The sequence below is a fragment of the Protopterus annectens genome, chromosome 2.part1 (genome assembly GCF_019279795.1).
Source record: "Protopterus annectens isolate FY-2018-M chromosome 2.part1, PAN1.0, whole genome shotgun sequence".
NCBI lineage: Eukaryota > Metazoa > Chordata > Ceratodontiformes > Protopteridae > Protopterus > Protopterus annectens.
In genome coordinates, this window is record NC_056729.1 from 562,818,970 (window position 1) to 562,842,295 (window position 23,326).

General features: G+C 46.1%; 1 protein-coding gene across 1 annotated transcript in view; it reads right to left on the reverse strand.

Annotated features, from left to right (window-relative positions):
• Nucleotides 1-23,326, reverse strand: part of IMMT (inner membrane mitochondrial protein) — a 1,103,717-nt gene that overhangs the window by 535,143 nt on the left and 545,248 nt on the right. The window contains exon 9 of the mRNA XM_044062331.1: nt 15,064-15,199. Within this exon, the coding sequence (XP_043918266.1) occupies nt 15,064-15,199 (136 nt within the window). The remainder of the gene's footprint in view (nt 1-15,063; nt 15,200-23,326) is intronic.

Sequence of the window (23,326 nt, forward strand, 5' to 3'; positions counted from 1 at the left end):
AGTTTTCAATGTTCCAAAGTGTGGTGTTGATATTTTAACATATGGAACTGACAATTGAGTGCTCTGACAACTAAGGTTGCTGAGGTGTATACTTTCTTACCCCATCTGTCCAGAGCTCTGGAGTCTTGTCAGAAGGAAGAGGATTCCTGGCAGAACACGTCTTCGCTCCTTTGGGTCCCTGTGCAACAACCTCAGGCTCTGCAGCAGGGTTCCTGTATAGGTATTTGACAGAATCCAGTACTCTGAAGTACCAGTCAGGTTTAGCTAGAGCAGGAGGCAGGGCATCAGGGGCTAAATTGGATTCAAGGAAAATATCATCCACCACTTCTAGAATAGGTGGGATGGCCAGGGGTCTGTGCTGGGGCAGGTCCAGAAACTCTAAGTAATGTTTTTGACTGTGGGTAGTCCCGAGATTCCCACTGAAAATGTTCCCTGAGGGAGTGAAGGGTTGCCCCGACGGAGAGGTCCTCTGGAGGGGAGGCAGAGGGATGGATTCCTCTGCATCTGAATCCTCAAACAGTTAAGGGCTGTTCCTCTTCAAGGGCAGAATAATCAGATTCCTCAGACTCTTGGTTAGTCATAATTTCTGGAGAAGGAAGCCTTTTCCTTTTTGTTGTGGGGGCTTGAGTACCTTGGATAGGGGAGATGAGATCCTCCGCCATTTTAAGCATTTGAGCTTGGGGTGGGGGAGAAGTAGCAAGATAATGGCTAGAAGCAGAGTTCCTCTGAGTGGCCTGGCTTCGATACCTGAGAGAATCCGTCGGTCTCAGAGAATCCATAGTCTGAAGAGCAGATGTCGGTGCGACAGTAGTGCGAATGGTCTCCTCGGAAGCCAGTGCCTGAGTGTCGGCTCCGGACCCAACAGAGGCAGAGACAGCCAAAGGCTCAGAAGACTATGTGAATTTCAGTGGCATACCGGACTCTGAAAGGGTCTCGTCAGAGGCTTGCGTAGAAAATGAGTCAGGCATCAGGGGTTGCGAAAGCGCCTCATTGAATTCCGGAGAATTGACTACCTTGCTTAGTAGTAGCGTCGTCAGAAGGCTTAGCCTTTTGTGGCCTGTCTCTATCTATGTTTTTTCAGAATGTCGGTGGATTGTTGGCTAACGAATGCCACATTGGAATTCGAAGAACGAATACGAAAATAACTGTCTACAAAAAGAGCTTTACGCCGAATGGTTCTCGCATTAGAGGGCACAGAACCAGCAACAAGGGACGTCGTGGTCTGAGCCTAAACAAGTGATGCAGTAAGAGTGAAAGTCTCGGTGTGGGATCTGCTTTCCACAGCGGAGACGATTTTTAACTTTTTCGGACATCAGTTAGAGCAAGAAAAATGGTCCTCAATGGGGTACTTAGCATTAGACGTTTTCTGCTGAAATTAGTCTTCTGCTAACAACAGACCAGCACTCATGCGAACTGCTTCTGCTATGAGCTCCACGTCAAGAAAGACTGATGTAATGACGTCGGCTGCCTTGTTTTATAGTGCTGATGACCTGACGTCAGACTACAGGCGACAGCAGCCGGCTCACAAAAACACTGACTCTGGTATTCGGGCCGGCCAAGGGCTACCACAGCAAGAATAACCCACAGGTGATGACTGCAACAGTGAAACACGAAAAACATCCTGTACAATTCAATTGAAACTAATCTGCTAGGAGAAAAATATTTAAAAAACGTGCAATATGCTGGTTGCATAAGTGTGCACACCTTTAAACATACTTTGTTGAAGCACCTTTTGATTTAATTAGTTGAAGGGCGTGCATACATGCAACCAGCTTAATGTACATGTTTTATTTTTTTATATTTTTTCCTTTAACAGACTTGTTTTTCAATTAAATTGTACAGGTTATATATGTCAAATTAAAGGTGGGAAAATTCTGAAATGATTCACTGTGGTCTCATTTTTTTATACCGCAAAAACTTGCATTTTAACAGGGGTGTGTATACTTTTTATATCCACAGTAGCATTCTGCATCTTTTCACCCTTTTCAGATATACTAGTTGCAATAAGGAATAAGTCAAACTGCTAGATCCAAAATTTCTAATTTTATGACAAACACATGCAGAAAGGGAATTCTTTGAGACTGTAGCTGCATCATTTCCAGCAGTAAAACAAAATGACTTGCCTGCAACCACTTTTGAAACTGTGGAACATCTGCATCCACAAATACGAAAGAACTAAATGAAACAAGATGCAGTGCTTCCAGCACTGCTGACAGACTGCACACTACAGTACAGGAAGCCAGACATGACATGACATGCATAACAATTTAAGTATATATGCATATGCTAGGTACACATCATTAACAATGAATATGATTTTCAGGCATAAAATTAAGGATTCCTCAGAGATGAACAATACAATAGAAAGAATTGGGGAGCGTGGGGAATTCTGTCCCCCTTAATGCTTGTGCAGGAGAAACTAGTGTGGACCAAGGGAACCTTGCCTTCCCAAACAGTAAGAACCAAGAGATGAGGAAGATGCTCCAAAGCATTTTATTTTCCATGAGTCATTTTCCTCCTTCAGTCTAGTGATAATGGCACATTTCTCATTCTGGCCTTTATGGTATCATGAAAGAGAAACAAAAGTTACATACTTACCATAATGAGAGACCCATGTTGTCCTTCTCCATCTGGTTCAACCTATGGGTTATTGGATCTGGCACTGATCAAATCCATAAAATTTCAACTCATTGGGCTCTGTCTCTCCTACCAACAATCCCTCGCTCCCTACAGGATACCTCAGACTGAGTTTGCCCCATCTCAAACTAACACCAATAAAAAAATCCTATATAAAGGAGGACAAAGGAATCCAAAGAAAGGAGCAACAAAATTTCTTTCACTCAGTTACCCAGGAACAAGAGATTCGGCAAAAGAAGGTGAGGGCAGGAAGGGAGGATGGCTGAACCAGATGGAGACAGACAACATGGCTATCATTCTACTAAGTACGTAACTTTTGTATCCAAAGTTGTCTTCTCTGTCTGACTTCATCTTGCAGGACTGAGTCCCCAGCCATGCAAAAATCCCTGGGAGGAACTACAGAAGGACATTTCATAACACTGTGAAAACAAAAGAAGCCCTGGACCTAGAATGAATGCCCAGCTTCTAGTGAGAAAGAAAGGTGTGAAAGCTCCCCAAGGTAGCTGCTGCACACATCTAAGGAAGTTCTAGGAAAAAAAAAGCCACAGAAGTAACCATAAGTCTATTGAAGTGACCTTTAGGTTTACCATGCAAAATCTTATAGTCTGACAGCCACTTGGTTCACATAACCTTAGACACAGGCCTACTCAATATAATTTTGAAAAGGAAACTATTGGATTTTCTAAACAGCTTTGTCCTGTTCAAGTAAACTCTCAATTGCCTATCCACATCCAAACAATGCAGAAAAGTATTCACCCGTGTTTGAAAAACTTGGAAGAAATACAGGCAGATGAACAGACAGATTCATATTACTCTGTGGCCACCTTAGGAAGGAAAGAAGGGTTCATATTAAGGGAAACTATTTGAAAAACACCAAGTACGGACGAATAGCAACCAGGACTTGCAGCATGGACACTCTCCTAGCCAAGGTAACAGACACCAGAAAGAAGGTCTGCAAGAAAACAATATGAGATCTGACATAGCATATGGCTCAAAAAGAGAGCCTACAAAGACTTGCAACATGAAAGGCAAATCCCAAGGTGGGACCAGATCCCAAACCAGAGGACGCAAAAGAAATGTGACTGAGAAAAGCTATGGAAATTTTCAGAGCAGCCAAGGGGACATTGTCCTTGCCAGCATGATAATTAGAAATGGCCGACAGTTGTACCTTAATCACAGGATAACTACAGTCTGTTGTAAATAGCTCTGCTAGAAAATCCAAAACTTTTAGTTATGTACTTACCATAACGATAGATGTATGTGATCCATCTCGCCTACATTCATAACTGATGGGCTCGGAGCCGAGAATCGGCTCCGACTCGGCCGATACACTAGCACGAAGTCTCTCATTAGCTGGGCCAACCCCTTATCCGAGGATGCACCACACCCAACCCCCCAGATCTTGTTTGCCCCAACTCATCCACATGTGCCAACCCGACTGCACAACAGTGTTTCCTCCAAATCCAACAGGTAGGGGGAAGGAGGGCGGGTACGTAAGAATGTAGGCAAGATGGATCACATACATCTATCGTTATGGTAAGTACATAACTAAAAGATGTAATGCGATCCTATCTCGCCTACATTCATAACTGATGGGACAGCGTCCCTAGCACCTAGATCCTGGGAGGCTCACTGGAAAACACTCCTGAGCACTGTGGTACCAAAGGACGCACGACCCCTAGACGTCATGTCCAATTTGTAATGAGAAATAAATGTATGTGGAGAAGCCCAAGTGGCTGCTGCACATATCTCATCAACAGACAGTCTGGCGTGGAAGGCCACTGATGTTGCCATAGCCCTAGTAGAATGCGCTCTAACTGGAAATGGGAGGTCCCTTCCTGTTGATGTATAAATAAACGAAACACAATCCCTAATCCACCTAGCGATAGTGGTCTTAGCTACTGCTTTTCCAATCCTGTTATACGCAAAGGCCACAAACAACTGGTCTGATTTCCTCTGCTGCTGTGTCCTAAGTAAAACCTCAATTGTCTATGCACATCCAACTGATGAAGTCTGTATTCTGCCTTGTTGGAAAATTTCGGAAAGAAAACTGGTAGCTCTATAGATTGTTGCAGACAAAGAGCAGAAGAAACCTTAGGAAAAAATGACCGATTTAGTCTTAGAGATGCTCTATCCTTGTGAAAGATCAGATAAGGAGGCTTGACAGAGAGGGCTTGAAGCTCCGAAACCCTTCTGGCTGAAGAAATAGCTACCAAGAAGTCAGTCTTCCAAGATAAAAACTTTTGTTCACAAGTGGCCGCCGGCTCGAAGGGATGCGACGTCAAGGCTCCTAGAACCACATTCAGATCCCATAGCAAAACAGGTTGCGAAACCGGGGGGCGAAGCAACCAAGCTCCCTTGAGAAAGGCCTTACACAACTTATGACTCATGAGTGAAGGCTCAAAGGCAACATGATAATTAGAAATCGCTGCCAATTGTACTTTAAGCATGGAGACAGCGGAACCCTGTCTAAAAAGAGTTGCCAAAAAATCTAATACTGCCGACACCGGGGCTGTCAGAGGGTCAAGGTTGTGCCTCTGGGCCCAAATGGCAAACCTTTTCCATTTATTAGAATATATCTCCTTAGTGGAAGCTCTGTGGGAAGAAGACAGAATCCGGACCACCTCATGCGAAAGGATATGCTGTCTGACTAAGGTCGGAAGTGGAGCAGCCAAGCCGCTAGCTTGAGAGTTCGCAGTGATGGATGGGCCTGACCTGACTGAAGAGTCAGGAGGTCTGGAACTGGGTCCAGAATCCAAGGCCCCTCCACTGTATACTTCTGAAGGAAGGGAAACCAAACTTGGCGGGGCCAGTGTGGTGCGATCAAAATCATGCTGCTTCCCAAGCAGATCGCCTTCTGAATCACCTTTGGCAGAAGAGGGACCGGAGGGAAGGCGTAGAGCAGACTGGAGGGCCAATTGTGGGCTAGAGCGTCCCTGGGGGGGAATCAGGGAGAAGAAATTGCTGCACTTCTCATTCCAGGGGCTGGCGAAAAGGTCGCAGAAGGGAAACCCCCACGGAGAATATCTGAGCCGCTACTTGGTCATTCAGGGACCACTCGTGAGGCATCAGAATAACTCTGCTCAGCCCGTCTGCTATCACATTGGACTTCCCCGGAATGTGCGTTGCCACTAGAAATCTCTGGGAAGCGATCGCCCAATTCCACACTCTCATGGCTTCTCTGCAAAGAGGATAAGACCTGGTTCCTCCCTGCTTGTTCAGGTACCATACCACCACCATATTGTCTGAGAAGACTGCGATGGTACCCTTGGGAAGAGAGCTGTGAAGTGCCTGCAACGCTAGAAGCACTGCCCTCATTTCCAGAACATTGATATGCAAGTGGGTTTCGTGATCTTGCAACGTGCCTTGAACCGTCCTGCCCAGATAATGCCCCCCCACCCTATCTGGGAGGCGTCCGTGGTCACTGTGGCAATGGGGGAGGGGGGGCAGAAGGATCCCCCTGGTTCAGGTTGGAGGAAAGGAGCCACCATCGAAGATCTCGCCGGCACGTTTCCGTGATGAGAATCGGGTAGGACAATGGCAGTTCTTGGTATGACCACTGAGTCGACAGGAGCCATTGAAGAATTCGCATGTGCAATCTTGTCAGAGGGACCAGAAGAATGGAGGCTGCCATTAATCCCAAAAGTTGAAGGACCATCCTGGCTGGGGCTTTCCGTTGGGGCAGTAAGGCTAGAACTTGGTCCTGTAGTATCTTTATCCCCTCTGTTGGAAGGAATGCTCGCATCTCGACAGAGTCTAGCTCTGCGCCTATAAAGGCAACACGCTGTGATGGCAGCAATACAGACTTTTCCCAGTTGAATGTAATTCCTAATAGACGTCCCAACTCAATGGTAGCACTCATGGCTAGAGTAAGAAGATGCCTGGTGGGGGCAGTGAGGAGCCAATCGTCTAGATACGGAAACACCTGGAATCCCAGGACATCTCAGGTGAGCAGTCACCACTGCCAGACATTTGGTAAACACCCTGGGGGCTGTGGTGAGACCAAAGGGCAGGGCCCGGAACTGGAAGTGACTGGCTCCTAGGCGGAAGCGTAAATGCATCCTGGATGCTCTATTTTTCTTGATGTGATAATAGGTGTCCTTGAGATCGATAGAGCACATCCATACTCCTTTTTCCAGCAATGGGAAAATGGATTGCAACATGACCATCCAGAACTTGGACTTCTTTACGAAGCGGTTTAGGTGGCTGAGATCCAGAATGGGTCTCAAGTCCCCTGTTCTTTTCAGCACCAAAAATAACCTTGAGTAAGTTCCTAATCCGGTCTGGTCTGCAGGGACTGGCTGAATGACTCCCTTTCCGAGCAGCTTTGCGACCTCTATGGCTGCTTGATCCCGTTGACTGGGTGGCACGTCCGGGATTTTCCTTAACGGTGGAGGGGGATGGATAAAGGGGATAGTGTAACCTCCGGCGATGATACAAAGCACCCACCGATCCTGAGTGATGGAACCCCAGGCCCTTGGATGCTCCGAAAATCGACCCCCGACTGGCTCCGGAGACGCATAGTCGGGCAGTCCCTCAGGGACCCTGGAAGGAGGAACCACGAAAGGATTCGTGGTCTCCTGAGTTGCGGGGGCCTCCGCAGCCTCTAGGGCGACATCGTCCAGAATACCCCCCCCCCTCTGCCTCTGGAAGGGGGGTCACTCTGATGGGCAGGGAAAGACTTTGGGACTTTCTGAACCACATCTTTCATCCCCTCTGAGCCTTGGGATAAGGTCTAGAGGGAAGCGAAAAACGGGCCCCAACGGCAGACAAAGTCTTACCCTCCTGCTCACATCTAGTGAGTGTCTTAGACCTTGAGGACCCATCGAATGGAGCACCGGTGAAGGAAGACTTGAACGCCTCCACAAAGTGACACAAGCGCATCCAGGCTTGCCTCCTAAGGGCTACGCCCAAACTCGCTGCCCTACCCGCCCCTTCGTCTGCATATGATATGAGCCTCATGGACGAGTTAACAATCGACGAAAGGGTAGACAGCTGGGCGTTGACAGACTGTGTCAACGCCTCAGGCACGTTATCTGACAGGGTATCTCCCAACTCCTTTATGAGATCCCTTTGGAGCCTCGTAAAGTGACATAAATAATTCAGCGACCGCAGAGTAAAGGTCGCTGAAGTCAGGGTATGCTTCCCGTACCTATCCATGCTCATGGACTCCTTGTTAGGAGGATGGATAGAAGTAGATGCCTCTGTCACATCCTGCTGGGTGGCAGACGCCACCACCATAGCATCAACCAGAACTCCCTTGGTTAGAAACTCCTTGTCAGGGGGTGCGGATAAAAACTTGTTGGGGCGAGAAGGCACTGGCTCCACAGAATCAGGGTGTTCCCACACCCTTCGACAAATAAGGTCCAGTAACTCAACGAAGGGTGGAGACACCCAGGAGGCGGAGGGTTGGGCTCAGAAGGCCTTGAGGAAGACTGACTCCTCCGCAGAAGGGGTTTTGGATGGCCAGCTGCCCCTCTGTCTCAAGATCTCCAGGATATCGGAGAATGAGACATCATCAGAGGACGACTTAGGGGACCCTTCCACATCATCAAGGTCGGCGTCTGAGGTGACAGACTCATATGGGGAGTCTATGTGCTTCCTCTTGCACAACTTTTTCCTGGGGGGCTCTTCAGGCACGAACTCTGAAGGCCCCTCAGAAAACAGGGGACCACACAAGGAGGAATCCTCAGGCCTAGGAGCCGCACTGTCCGAAGACAGGGGGGCACCGGAAGCTCCAGTCGCCGTGTCTAGGGAAGGAGTCGCAGATTCAGGTGAAGTCACTAGAGACTTGGCCAGCGCGCTCCTCATAGCCTCGAAGGCGGGCCCACCAGAATCTGAAGAGAGGCCAGTCTCCGAGACCATGACCGGGGTCGGGGTTCCCCTAGCCGAGGCGCCAAGTGGGAGACTCGGGGCCGAAACCAGAAGCCCCGACGCATCCCCCTCGGGCCTGGCTGAGGACACCCGAGAACCGAAACCTCTGGAAGGCACAGAAAGGGTTGGAGCTGAAGTCGGTGCCGACAGACTAGCCGTGGGTCTCGGAAACAACTCAAGGACTTCACCCGGCTCTACGAACTCCGGCTCTGATGACACCAAGGTTGTCAGAGGAGGAAGAAACGGTATCGAAAGGGCTGGCTCCGGGGCCGACTGGGCCGGAGCCGAAAATAATTTGGATAAGAAAGATGATTGGAGGAGCCTCTGGACCGCCCTATCCAAATCTGAAAGCCTGGAGGACCTGGAGGAAACAGAAGGGGGCTGAGAAACTTTTTCTATCGGCTCCGATACAAAGCTGGGAGCCCAGCTCCGAATCAGCTCCAAAAGGATCGGAGCCGAAGCAGACTCTACCAGGACCGAGACCCCTTTCGGCGACGACGGTTCAGGAGCCGATGAAACCGACCCCAGAGCAGAAACACTCTCCTGCGGCTCCGAAACCAGTGGAGCCGAGGAAGGGGACAGAGATTTGGCTCTTAGCAGGCGTCTCCGACGGACTTGTCGGAACCGAAGACTTCTTTTGCTTCGTTTTTGAGGTGGGAGAAGACAAAAAGCTTCCTCGAAGGATGGCTTGATCAAACCCTTCAGGATCAGCTTATTTTTTCTCTCATGTACAACACGAGAGGAGAAAGCATGGCAAACACTGCAAGATTCTTGCAAGTGTTTAGCCCCTAGCCAATAAACACAGATGGCGTGGCCATCTGTCAACTACATCTTGTAACTGCATTTTGAACATTTTTTAAAGCCGGATGGCTTATGTTCCTTTTCTTTGCCAGACATACTAAACCCAAACACACAAGGAGGGAAGGGAGGGAAGAGCTCTAAGTTAAACGCTCGACAAGAGATAAGGCAAAGGCCCTCTAACTCAAACGGGCCTAGCCCACCAAACAGAAGGAATTACCACAACAAACCAAAAACACAAACACAATCAATCACAAGGGTAATCACAAGATAGCTATTAAAATAGCTGTTTGAGTATACAAATTTTAGCTAACTGCAAAAAAAGCGACCAAAAAGGCCAAAAAGAAGGGTACTTAGCCACAGCCAAGTCGAGAACACGTTGTTATTCTAGGAGCGGCAAACGAGATCTGGGGGTTTGGGTGTGGTGCATCATGGGATAAGGGGTTGGCCCAGCCAATGAGAGACTTTGTGCTAGTATATCGGCCGAGTTGGAGCCGATTCTCGGCTCCGAGCCCATCAGTTATGAATGTAAGCGAGATAGGATCGCATTACATCTATCTTTAAGGGAGTGAAGAAAGGATCAAACCGCAGAGTTTCCACCCAAACCACAAAGCGCTTCCATTTACTTGTGTACACCTTACTAGTAAACAACTTCTGAGAACAGGACAAAATATGCACAACATTGTCTGACAGCTTGGGATTTCTGGCCATCAAGGGAACTGAAGAAACCATGCAGCTAGCTTGAGGGACTGAAGATTGAGTGGATCCAAACGCGCTGGATGAGAAATGAGGTTCGGAATGGGATCCAGAACCTGCAGAAAAGGGAACCACAAGGCCATAAAGGAGCAATGAGAATCAATGTCTCTCTCTCTCTCTCTCTCCCTCTCTCTCTGCAATGGGCTGCCTTCTGAAGAAACTTGATTATCAGAAACATTGGAGGTTATGAGTAGAAGAGACCCAGAGGCCAAGCATACAGAAGAGCATCTCTGGATTACTGCTGCTAAGGAGGAACCAAGGCACAATATCTGTTGCATCTGGTGTTGGAGGAGGAGGCAAAAAGGTCACAACATGGAGTGCCCCACTGCCGAAAAATGTGAGACGCTACCCTGGATTCAGATACCACCTGTGAGGAAGAATATTCTTGCTCAGCTTGTCTGCCAGAATATTGGACTTCCCATGGGATGTATATTGCAATCAGCAACCGTTGGGATGAGACTGCCCATTGCCATACCATCATGGCCTCTTGATAGAGGATAAGAATGTGATCTCCCCCCATTTGCTCAGATACCAGACACTGTCCATCTGGACCAAAATCACACCACTCCAGAAGACATCCTTAAAGGTTTCACCTCCAGAACACTGATGTGAGCACTGGCGTCAGCAGAAGACCGCGACCCTTGAACCTTCCTCCCTTCAAAATACCCCCTCCCACTCAATAACAGAGGCATCCGTGGTGACTGTGGCCGACTGATGGGGAAAAACTAACAGTCTCCTATTGGTCACCAAAATCGATTAACCACCACTGAATATGATCATGATAAAACCTTTGTCAGCCTGACAAAAAAATCCATTGGATGAGTCAGACAAAATCATTGGACTGAGAGTCCATTGTAGAGTCCTTATGAGGTGCCTTGCTAAGGAGACCAACTCTATGGCAGCTATTTGGCCTAATAATTTCAAAAAAGCATGCGCTGCTGGTTTCATGTGAGAAAGCACAGATACTGCCTGGGATTGTCAGGTGATTACTCAGGAGCCTGGCAGTTTTTAAAACTGTATCCAAACGGAAGCCTATGAATTCAAATGTCTGGGCAAATTGCAGACTTGACTTTTGATAACTGACCATCATCCCTAAATGGGCAGATACCTTGAGTAAAGTACCCTGGCTGCGATTCGAGATGCTCTCGTGGGGGCAGTGAGAAACCCATTATCCAGGTAAGGAGAGGCCTGAAATCCCTGCAGCTGAAGCAGGCTGCCACCACTGACATATACATGGTGAACAACTGGTGAGTGGTGGTGAGATCAAATGGCAAGACTCAGAAATGATAATAACTGCTCCCTCCCCCAGCCAGAAGTACATGAACTTCCTGGAATGTCTATCTTGATATGATGCTAGAAATCCAGAAATACAATGGACTGCACAAATGACATTTTAAGATCTGGTCCATTTTACAAAGGGATTCAATTTACTCAAATCTAAAACTGGTCGAAAGTCCTTATTCTTTTTTGGCACCAAAAAGAGCCTCAAGTAGACCCTGGATCCTCAAAGGTCTGGTGAGACTTCTTGGACGATTCAGTTTGCCAGCAGTTTCTGAATCTCTCATTGCCTGCCATCTCTGATGGGGTGGAATGTCTGGGAGACATTTGAGACTGAAACATATTTCTAAAAATGAATGGTACAGGCTCTGGAGTTGAGACAATGGCCTCCTAAGCTTCCAGGTGAAGAGCCAAGCCACCACCGACTGCATCCAGAGAAGGACAGTCAAGCAATCCCTCAGGGTCACTGAAGGGTCCTCCGGAGAAAGCACCATGAAAGCTTGATTTTTAGGACTGTTCCTGCCCCGAGGGCAGCATCCATTATGGTCCCCTCACCCCTGCCACAGGAAGAATCCTCAGGAGTGTCCTGGGAAGGCTGCTGCAGTTTCCTAAACAGGAGACATTTGCCCCATACCCCTTCTGATTCCAAGACCAAGTTCATGGAGGAATAGCAAAGTGCATTCAGACAGCAGCGTCTTCCCATCTTGCTCACTCTTAGTAGGAATGCCCTTAACCTTCATTCCAAATAAGAAAGAGGTATCAAATGGGGTGTTAAAAGAAAAATAAAAGGACACCTTGAAGCACTCTGTGAAACTGCACAACTGCATCCAAGTATGGCAATGCTGATGACAGCTGAACAGAATGCACCATTGTTTGAGTTGGAAATGAGTCTCATGGAAATGTTGGCAATAGACTGGAGTACAGACAACTAAGTCTCCAGCATCCTCTGAACCTCTGGAGACTGCTGCATCTTAACATTCCCGGACAGTTCAGCCAGTGGATCTTGCTGAAACCTTGTCAGGTGGGAAAGATAATTCAGTGCCCTTAAAGCAAATGTCAGTGAGGCATAGTAGCACTTCCTTACCTGGTCCAAAGCCAGAGATTCTCTATTTGGGGGATGGACCAAGGAACACTTCACAGATTTTCTTTGTGGTGGCCACCACCACGATCGCATCCACAGCCAGACCCTTATGCCAGCATAGTCCATCCTTGGGTGGAGCAAGAATTTCGACAGGCTTCTTGGGGTGGGGCTCCACCATGTCAGGTTCTTTCCACGCCTTCCAGGACACCAGATGTATGACTGCATCCAGACAGGAACCATCCACTGCATGGATGGACCCACACAGAAGGCCTCCAAAAATAGTGACTCTTCAACAGAAGGGGGTTATCAGTGGTCCAGCCCCCACGCTGACGAAAAAGGTCCAAAGGATTGATAAAGGAGGCATCATGCAGTGACTTAAGGGACCCTTATTCCTCAAGGTCAGTATCTTCAGTGTGGGACTTTTTGGAGGAGTCCAGGTGATTCCCCTTGTACTGCCTTTTGCCCAATACTTTCTGCTACAGTGAATCTGGAGGAGAAGGGTAAGAGGAAGGGACAGGAAGAGACCCCACCAAAGGGGGCAGACTGAAGGCCAACCAGCATGGGCTGTCCCAGAGCAGGCTATTTACTGGTTACAGGCACAGATTGGGGGAGGGGGAATGGCTGAGGAAGAACCATCTCCTTAGTGGAGAATATCCTCTCCTTGACATCAAAGGTGGAAGCCAGACAACCCAGAATTGATAGTCCCAGGATCCAAAGAAACCTGAGAAGTGCCAAAAGTTGGGGGAGCTATGCCCTGTCCTGGCAGAGACCAGAGCCAAGCTGTTAGCAGATGTCCCGAGCAGGTGGGACAACCCCTAAGCCAGGATAGTCGAAGCCAACCTGGAGAAGCCAGTCTCCACGCAACAGCTCCAAGGTCTCCCCTGCTTCGACATGGCAGAGTTGAAGAAACCAAAGTGGAGGTCGGAGGCGAACATGGCCATGCCCTCAGATCTTACCCAGAATGTGGAAATACAGGTGGGCCTGAAGACTTCAGATCCAAATGACCCAAAGAAGGAAAACTAGGGTGACAGAGCCAAGGTTCTGGAGAAGTATCCCAGACCCAAAGGAATAAGGTCCAATTGCAACTGAGCTTGCAAGAAGGACCTCATAAGCTGCTCCAGATATGCAGCTTTGACACTGCCCACCACCCACAATGACTAAGCAGATGAAGCCATTTACCAGGCTTGGAGGTATGTTTAATAGCTGAAGGATCCTCTGGTCAGATCCAAGTCGGACAGACCTGGACCTGGAGTGAGGAAGACGACTCCAGCACACCTCCAGCAGAGAGGAGGGTGAGAAAGGGGAAGCTACCCAAGCTAAAGTACCCCTTTCAACAAAAAGTCTTGTGGATTTGGCAGACATCAGATCTGATAACCCACAGGTTGAAGCCAGACAGAAAACACACCAGATCAGAGGATTTCTACTTGGTAACTAGTGCAACCCACCACCTCCCCTACCCCCATCAGCCTAACACGTGCATCTCAGAACTCAGGCCCGCAATATTTGTTCAGTGACACATGATCATACACAGAATCCTGTTACACAACTACATACTGTTTAGGCAGGCTAGAGAGAAGTTCTTGGTCCACAAGCTACCCTGATTTAACAAACCGTCTCCACGGGGTGTCAATAATGTTGCAAACTGGGTCACCCCCATCCCCCCCCCCTAATCAATGCCTGGCAAGCTCATTCTCAATTCTCCTGGTCAGTTACTCCAGCATTTAGGTCACTAACTGTTCCCGTTTCATCTGGGTGGTAGTCAGGACTTTGGCTGGCTGCCTTACACAAAACAGATTAAGATGTTCCCAACTGTCTACCCACAGCAGAGGCCTTCTAAAGACTGCAGTTTTTGACTTTTTCTTCAGGAGAACACACCCAGTACAGTGAGAGATTCTGCAGCAGACAGGTACATTTAAGAGAGAACAGCAGAATGGGTCAAACTACATTTTAAAACCTATGAACATAAACAATCACTTCTGTAAAGTTAAGCAATAAACAGTTTATTACACAACCCAACAGTTAGGTAATGATCATAATACTCTAAATGTAGAATTTATATGAAGGGAAATTAAAGAAGACAGCAGGCAAATTATCAGAAGAAAAAAAGGCAGCCACTATCTACGAACACACAGAAATAAAGGGGTGTCTACCTCCAACAATATTATAACATGTGTAATAGTAAGAAGAGACATCTAAAGTGCTGTTAGGTAAACAAATGATTACACAGAAATGGGAAAGGAGATGATGGACAGGAGGAAAGGAAGTGGACGGCACAGTATAGCTGTAATGTTCAGAAAGTAGGTAGGTGAATACAAAGATAAGGACAATATGAAATGCAAGACAAAGGATGAAATCACTTGTGATACCAGGATGAAGATGATGAGCTCATTCTACACAGTTCAGGTGACCCCATGATGTAAGCATGCATAAGTTTAAGAACAATTAATTGCGTTTTGAATTTGGAAAAATGTAGGGTAACTAAATTTTTACAAAATTCTGCATAAGAATAAAAAGAAAATTTAACATGAAAAGGTAATAAAAAAATGCAGACTACAACATTAAGTCAGCTAAAATGAGGATTCACACACAACCTGTTCACGACAAGATTCTTCTACAGTAACGTTTCAGAAGTATTTTACCTTTCTGACTTGATCATCCAAGTCAGTCAGCATATGGTGGAGATTCTGCTCAGCAGCTACAATGTTTGCCTTCACACCAGAAATACATTTTTTCTTTGCATCATTAATGGTCACCCGCAGTTTTTCCATCTCCTCTCTAAACATAATCAAAGGGGCAAATCAGTATGTGTCACACAATTGCAAATTTATCAAATGCAAAAGTATGCCTGAAACATAACATTTTAAGAACCACTGGCATAGGTTAGATACAGAGCATCAACAGTACATTCAGATATTCAAAGGCATCTTAGTCAACAGGACCATTAATCTTGCTGAACTGCCCCCTTTCACCAGTTGAGTACACGTTAGCCAAAAACTTTCCAAAAGCGTACACTGGGTCTGACTTCTTTCTTGCCTTTGCCCGTTTTACCATCAACTTTAGTAGTACACAAATGAGAATTGCAACACTTGGTATTAGAATAAAAACTGATACAGTCAATAAAGGCACAAGCCCAGTGTTATATGATTTATTGCACATTATTAAACACAAAGTATACCAGACTACAACATGCATGCTTGGGAATTCTAACAGAAGCTAAACGTAACAAACTCAAAAAAGATACACGTGCATTTCATTACTTTTTTCTGAAGCAAGAGATTACAAGACTACACTATACTACATCTCTCTCTCACACTCAAACAAAATTAAGTAATGTTAATTTGGTGATTAAAACATTTGACAAAAGTTAACAATTGGTGGTTATGAATGAGACCATGAGAAAACATTTCTGTAAAGAAAATATTTACACAGCAGTGAATAAAAATCAGTAAAAAGTAAGGAAATCAGAACAGGAACTTAAATTAATCAAGAAAATTCCATTTCTTTACTGTACAACCAAACCCATAAAACATACTTAGGACTTCTTCGTAGAACAAATGCAGCTGGCTATCAAAGTTGCACAGAAAAGAAAACAATGATAATTTATAGAAGTATGTAGCGGAATCAGAGTCTTATATACACAATTCCACAGATGTAGGATTGAATATAGATGAAATTATCTGGAGGCAAGAAGACATGTATTGCTTTTCTATAAGGACATCTTTAATTTATGTACTAATATTAAATATAATATCTTTACCCTCATTACAAATACCTAATGGCTTCTACCCCCCAAAATATTATTCTGGGGGTAGAAGCCATTGGATATTTGTAATGAAGGTGAGTGGCTCGTTCTATAATTTTGGATTGAAAAGTATATTTGTGTCACATGCAAATACTCCAAGTACCTGCAGCAGCTCTGGGCGGCTCTTCTGCACCTACTTACATTAACATTCTTATGTCTTCATTTAAAAATATCTTCATGATCACGATTTTTATTTTATATTTGTAGTGAACTATTTTAGTTGCATGCATGAGTTGACTTTTCTGCAAAGGGAGTTATTCACATGGTGAAATATTTTATTAACAGCATAAAGAATAACAGGGCTAGTTTTAAGACTAATTATGAAATACACAATAGTGCACAATTTTTGAATGTAAATCTGCAAGGTATAGTTGACTAAAATAAAATCATGCCAACTTCAATACCAAGAATGGTCATCCACCTCATGTATGCACTACTTTACTTCTTAAGTATTAAGAACTAGAAAATTATGCAGTAAGAAGACTGATTTTCATTGAGGAGGACAAGGCTAAAATATTAGGCATATGTTAAGGGAAAGAGGATACAACAGACCAGACATTTTAACATATTATGCTGACTGTTACTCCACCCAGGTAATTTGCAAGCATTTAAGAAAGAATAGTTGTGTAAAATCTTACCATAACCATATACCTTTCTCTTCCCGGTTGCAGTATTCATAACCTTTGGGTTAGCCTCCACCTAGTGCCCCAAACATATGACCAGTATACAAAAGCTGTAGTCACTGCGAGATGCGCAGGATGTCTGACTGTGCCCATAGGGAATGCGGGCCATAAAAATGACACCTGCAAGTACCTTCCTCAGAAATGAATGCCCCAGTTGGACCCCAGTCCCAGGATAGCTGCACAGGTCCTGAATCATCCACCACAGCTTTTCTTTCTCTCCTCTTTTCCAGGGGGTGGGAGGGTGGGATAGAATACTGCAACATGGAAAAGAAGGATGTCATTTTATTCTCATGTTACAGTATTCATAATCTTTGGGCGAGTGCCATAGCTCATAGGGAAGAAGAGGAGGAGGGTAGTTTGGAAGTATTTTCCAAAAAACATGCAGGATTGTCCTAGCAAAACCTGCTCCAGATCTGGAGATGTGGTCCAGTTTGTAGTGTTTGGTGAAGGTATGGACAGATGTCCAAGTAGTTGCCTCTAGAATAGAAGTAGTGTCCAGCCCTTTGAAAAATGCTCCAGAGGCGGCCATGGGCCTAATGGAATGGGCTTTTATGTTAGAGTCCAGGTGTTTGCTATGGTAGGTATAACAAAAGTAGATGGCTTTGGAGATCCTGGTAGAAACAGTCTGCTTTGTCACTGCTTTTCCCAGACCCCTGGGGTGAAAGGAGGCAAACAGTTGCTCTGATCTCCTAAGGAATTTGGTCTTGTTTAGGCAGAATCTTAGTGGTCTGCGAACATCAAGAGAATGCAGGACTTGCCGTCATTCTGGGGTTGTGGTAAAAAGGTGGGGAGGTGGATACACTGGTTCAGGGACAACTCACTGACCATCTTAGGCATAAAGGACAGGTTAGTCCATATGGTTACCCTATCCTTGTGGAATATTAAAAAGGGTAGGGGTGACCATAAGGACCAGGAGCTTTGACACTCTCCTAGCTGATGTCAGGGCAACCAAAAACACAGTTTTCCAATTGCAGTATTTTAGAGAGGCTGTAGCTGCTGTGTCAAATGGGGCAATGGTGAGCTTCTCTAACACATAGTTCAGGTCACAGGGCAATGGAACTGGCCTCCTGGGGGGCCTGAGGTGTAGAACTCCTTTCAGGAATAACTTCACTTGAAGTCTAGAAGCAAGTGGAGGGTCAAGAAGCAGACAAACAGAAATAGCAGCAAGGTGTGCCTTAACACAGGAATATGCCAACCCTCACTACAACAATTCATACAGATAGGACAGTGCCAAGGGGACCTCTCCCTGAAATGGGACTAGCTGTCTTTTTAGACAACAAATGGAGAACCTTTTCCATTTGGACGGATAGGATCTCCTAGTAATGTTTTCTTCCCCTGGCCTCTTGCAGGGCCATTTAGCACATCAGAGTATAGGTATACGAAAGGGATCACAACACTCTTACCCAGAAGGTTAGGCTCAGAGATTCCAAGTGGGGAAGGATTAGGGACCCCTAGTCCTGTGTGAGCAGGTTCACCCTGTGAGGTAACCTGTGATGACTGCCCCTGGCTAAATGCAGAAGGAGGGGGAACCAGTGCTGTCTTGGCCAAAAGGGAGTCACCAACAAGATTTTTGGTTTGTCCTGTTGAATTTTCATTAGGATTCTTTTTGTAAGAGTGGGAAGGGGGGGGGGGTGTACACAGAAACATCCCCTTCCATGACACAGAGGAGTCTGTCACCCTCACTAGGAGGCTGCGTGCCCTGGTATAAAACTGTGGAAGTTGTCTGTTCAGAGGGGAGGCAAACAGATCTATTTGTGGCATACCCCATCTGTGGACTATGTCTAGTAACATCCCTGTGTAGCATTCATTCGTGGGATTGTGACATGGACCTGCTCAAGATGTCTGCCCAAGTGTTCTGAGCTGAGGGGATATAGAGAGCCGGCAGAATGACTCCATGCTGAACCACCAATTCCCGGGCCTGGGGTGCAAGTCTGCATACCAAGTATGACCTTGTTCCCCAGTTTGTTCACATACCAAAGAACAGTAGTGTTATCACTGAACAACTTCAGGGGGTCCTTGCTTCAGAATATCTTGGAAGGCCCTCTGCAAGGATGAGAGCCCTCATCTCTCTGATGCTGATGTGTTCCCTCTTGAAGGGGCCTATCCATGTGCTTTGCACCTTCAAGCTGCCAACAGCAGCTCCCCAACCCAAGTCTGAAGCATCTGTGTACATTTCCTGGACTGGAGTTAAGGGTTGTAAGGGAAGTCCTGGGTTTAGAGAGACTTGATCCACACACCAAAGGATCTCCTTCCTTAGGCATGGTAGGAAGGGAATGGTGAGGTCCAAGGGGCAGAAGTGTTGGAACCTCAGGTACCACTGAAGTTTCCTCATGTGCAGTGTGGTCAGTGGTAACATGGGGATTGTAGAAGCCATATGCCCTAAGAGTCATAGGTATTCTCTTGCTGTCATTGCAGGGTCATGGCTGACAGACAAGTATTCCTTCAGGCTTTCCATCTTTTGGGGTGGGAGGAATGCCATCATAACATCTGTCCTTATTCTGCACCCCAGGAAAACCTGGTCCTGTGAGGAGTTTAGGCTGATTTGGGGAAGTTCATGGTGAAACCCAGAAACTGTAGAAAAGAAATGACCGTCTGGAGATGGTTCTGGATGGTACTGTAACTATCTGCCTGGATCAGGTGGGCATCCAGGTATGGGAAAATCTGTATCGAGGGGACCCTGAAATAGGCTACCACTGCAGCCAGACACTTGGTGAATACCCTTGGAGTAGTAGATAGTCCAAAGGGTAAAGCAGAGAATTGAAAATGCAAAGAACCCACAGAGAAGAACAAGTGCTGCCTGTATTTGGGCCAGATGGGGATATGCAGATAGGCATCTTTGATGTCCAAGGTGGGCAAAAATGCTTGAAGCATTAGCAGTGGAAATAAGAGTCTGAAGTGTGAACATGCGGAAGGTGGGTACTTGTAAAAAAAAGGTTGAGGTGAGAGAAATCCAGGATGGGTCTCCATGGGCCGTCCTTTCTTGCAACCAAGAAAAGTCTGGCGTAAAAGCCCCTTCCCTTTTCTGACTCAGGTTGGATAGTTCCTTGAGAGAGAAGGCTGCCCAAGACTGGTTTGAATAGGGGCAGTTGGTTCTTTGGTGACTGTGGGATGTCTCAAGAGTGAAGGCATAACCCAAGTCATGAAGTAACCTTTTTCTATGATTGACAAGAACTTCTCTAAGGCAATGCTTTTCCAGAAAAGGAGACAGTGAGAGTCTCTAGGAAAGGGGTGTAAGATCTGGAGGGGGAGGAGGAAGCAGGTAGTCACAGACCTGCCTTGTTCTGAAACTGAGGTTTCTGGGTTGGTGTATGGGCAGGCCTGGAAGGTGGCTGCTGCTTTCTGAACTCTTTTTGCCACTAGCAGGAGGAGCAGAATGTTTTCTAATGAACTGGGTCTTAGGATAATTTCTGTCGAATTTATGAACTGGTGACACAAACGTTTCAAGTCCTGTAGTTCTTTCCCCTTCTGTTGAAGGGTTTTGAAAAGTTCTGCCACTTGGCCCCAAACAAGGCAGTATTGTCCAGGGGAGTATCTAGAAGTTTGGCCCTCATATAGTCAGGTAGGGGTTGGAACCTCAACCAAGAGTACCTTCTGAGCACTGAGGCTGAAGCTGCATATCTGGCCGAGACCTCTGCACCATTACAACTGCATTTAACTGAGTGTCTTATCACTTATGAGGACAAGGAGATCATGTTAGAGATTTCTGACTGTTGCTGAATCAAAGAAATCATCCAAGAGCTCTGAAGCCAGAGTCAAAAGGGCCACGGAGTACTTAGACATATGTGTCTGGTAGTAGATGGCCCTAAATGCCAAAGTGGCAGAGGTGTACACCTTCTTGCCAATTCTCTCCACAGTTTTGCTGTCCTTATCAGTAGGAAAGTCAGAGGTAAAGGGTAGCAGTCTGTGGGGTTTATCTGCAGAGACAGAAATAGTACCAGGATCTGCAAAAGTGTATTTTATTAGAAATCTGCCCTTCTGGAACCTTATAAAATCAGTCAGTCCTAGGAGCCAGGGGATGGGATTCAGGATTTTTAGAAGCTGCAGAAAAAGTGTCTAAGAAGGCTGGTAGGACTTGTGGAATGGCAGAAGGTGAAGGGGTATCCATTTGTATGTGTTCATAATATCTATTTTGGACTTTCGACTTCTCTGTGGAGTCCCATTTGAAAAACTCTCATCCAAGAGATGGTTTCTCCAAAGTTAAGGTCCTCCCCAGGGGAATCCGCCTCAGCTGAGTCCTCCTCTGGGGAGACGTATCCTAGAAGGGAAGGCATCTGTGAAGCATAAGACAGAGAAATCCTCTGAAGAGGAATGCGAAGAATCTTCGGCTTGTATTGTAAGAGGTTCTGCAGTCTGAGGCCTAGGGCTGATAACAGGAGGGGCAGCCGGAGAAGCAGCCATGGAAGGCCTAAGGGCCATAAAGGCATTAAACAAACACAGAGAAAGCTTGCCAGTCAGGCAAGCTCTCAGAAGGTGAAGTCACATGTTTGGATTTCTGTATTTTTTTTTTTTAAAGAAGAAACAGGCCTGGAGGGCCTAGGTTCAGAAACATCACTAATGCTGGAAGGACCAGTCTGGACGTCTGCAGCGAGCAGAGGTTCCCCCTTGTTGTCAGTGTCAAACGTCTGCGTTACCTCAACGGACATGCTTTCAGGCCTTGGTTTTGCAGCCTCCGGAATGGTACCCGCTATACCAGAATCAGCTGGTTCTGTAAGTTCTTCCAGGCATACCTTGGCCATAAGGGGAACGTCAAGTGGAAGAGGTGCAGCAGTAGGCTCAGGCCTGGTAACTTTGGCCTTTTTCGGTGGCTCGACGGTATGACTGAATGGCTATTCCATCGCAAGAGCGAGACGTTTGAGGCATTGGCTCTCTAGATAGATATTAAGGGCGTGCAGACAGCAAAGAGTCTTTGGGACAAAGGCCTGACAAATTGTGCAGGATTTAAGGTTGTGGTTTGGCCTTAGACAGAAAAAGAGACAGGTTGTGGGCGTCCTTATGTAGGATATGATGTCCACACCTACACTTTCCTTTTCTGGATGACATGAACTTGGGCAGGCATGCAGTGACCAAAAAAGGAAAAAGGTTCCAACAGAGTACTTAACTTTAAATAACAGGATCCAACGGCAGAGACAGCAGGATAAGCCGATGTTAGACTGGCATCAGAGAAGTTCTGAGGAAGGTATGTGCAGATGTCACTTTTATGGCCCATGCACCCTACGGCCAACGTCAGATGTCCCACATACTTTTCAGTGACTAATGCTTTTGTATACTGGCTGGACGTTCGGGTAGCTAGACAGAGGCTAATCCAAACGTTATGAATAATACAACATGAAAATAGAACATCTGCCACTTCAGGTCCCTAACTTGTAAAATATCATTTGAGTCACCACCCCTGTGGCTCAGTGATAACCGATATAAAACTGCACAAACAAATATAGTGAAAGTGATGCAAGTAATATTGTGTTTACATAAAGCACTACTCGTATCCTTACTTTTTACAGCATAAACATGTTTGTAACTATGCTGGGAGTTTCCACATAGTTTCCCCCCTACATAGAAACCATCTCAGATTAAACATATGGACACATATCTATACCACATTCACGCTGTTGTAGGCATACTGAAATCGGATTTCAACAGTGTGTTTCAGATCTGAGAAATAAATACGGGGACGTTCATAAATTAGCACCACTTGCAAAATAAAAAAAAAAGTGTGCAACTACAAGTTATTACCTCAAAATCCAAAATCTATGCTCCCTTTACTTTCTAAAGCAAGTCTGAGGTTTCACTCTTATACGTAAAACACAGCAATAAACCAGTGACTTTGTTGAGACCATTATCTCTCAGTATGACTTCACAGTTTGTTTTTATAGCACTGATATTATTCCAGAGCAAAGGGAGCCTCTGGGTTATGAATCTGTCCCTCCAGCATGTCCTATTTATTTCAGTGCTGAGGTTAAGTCCCTCGAGCGCGTAGCTCGATGGGATTTGAATTTTCTGAGGTGCAGCATGTCCATTAATTCCGGGTTGGACATGGCTTTATAAGTCAGGCACAGATCGCCTCTGAGCAGGCGGTATGCCACTGAGTAGAGCTGGAGTTTCTTTAACCGGGCAGCATACGGCATCTGTTTGAGCCCCTTGATCCTCTTGGTGAGGTACTTTTGGGGTCTTTCCAGTTGTTGCAGGTGGGTTAGGCAGAGTCCCTCATTGACTCTCTTCAAGAGGAATCTTGATGAGTGGATGGGAGATCGTAGGTTTACCCCGGGTATCACTTCTGTGTCACTGTTGGACAGAAGCGCAGTATACTAACCTCGAAAAAGGGCATAGCAAAATTAATTTAAAATGGGTGGCGAAAGCCATACACACTCTGGCTAGGCTTATAAATACCCTAGGGCAGATAGCCTAGTATGAACCTATGAT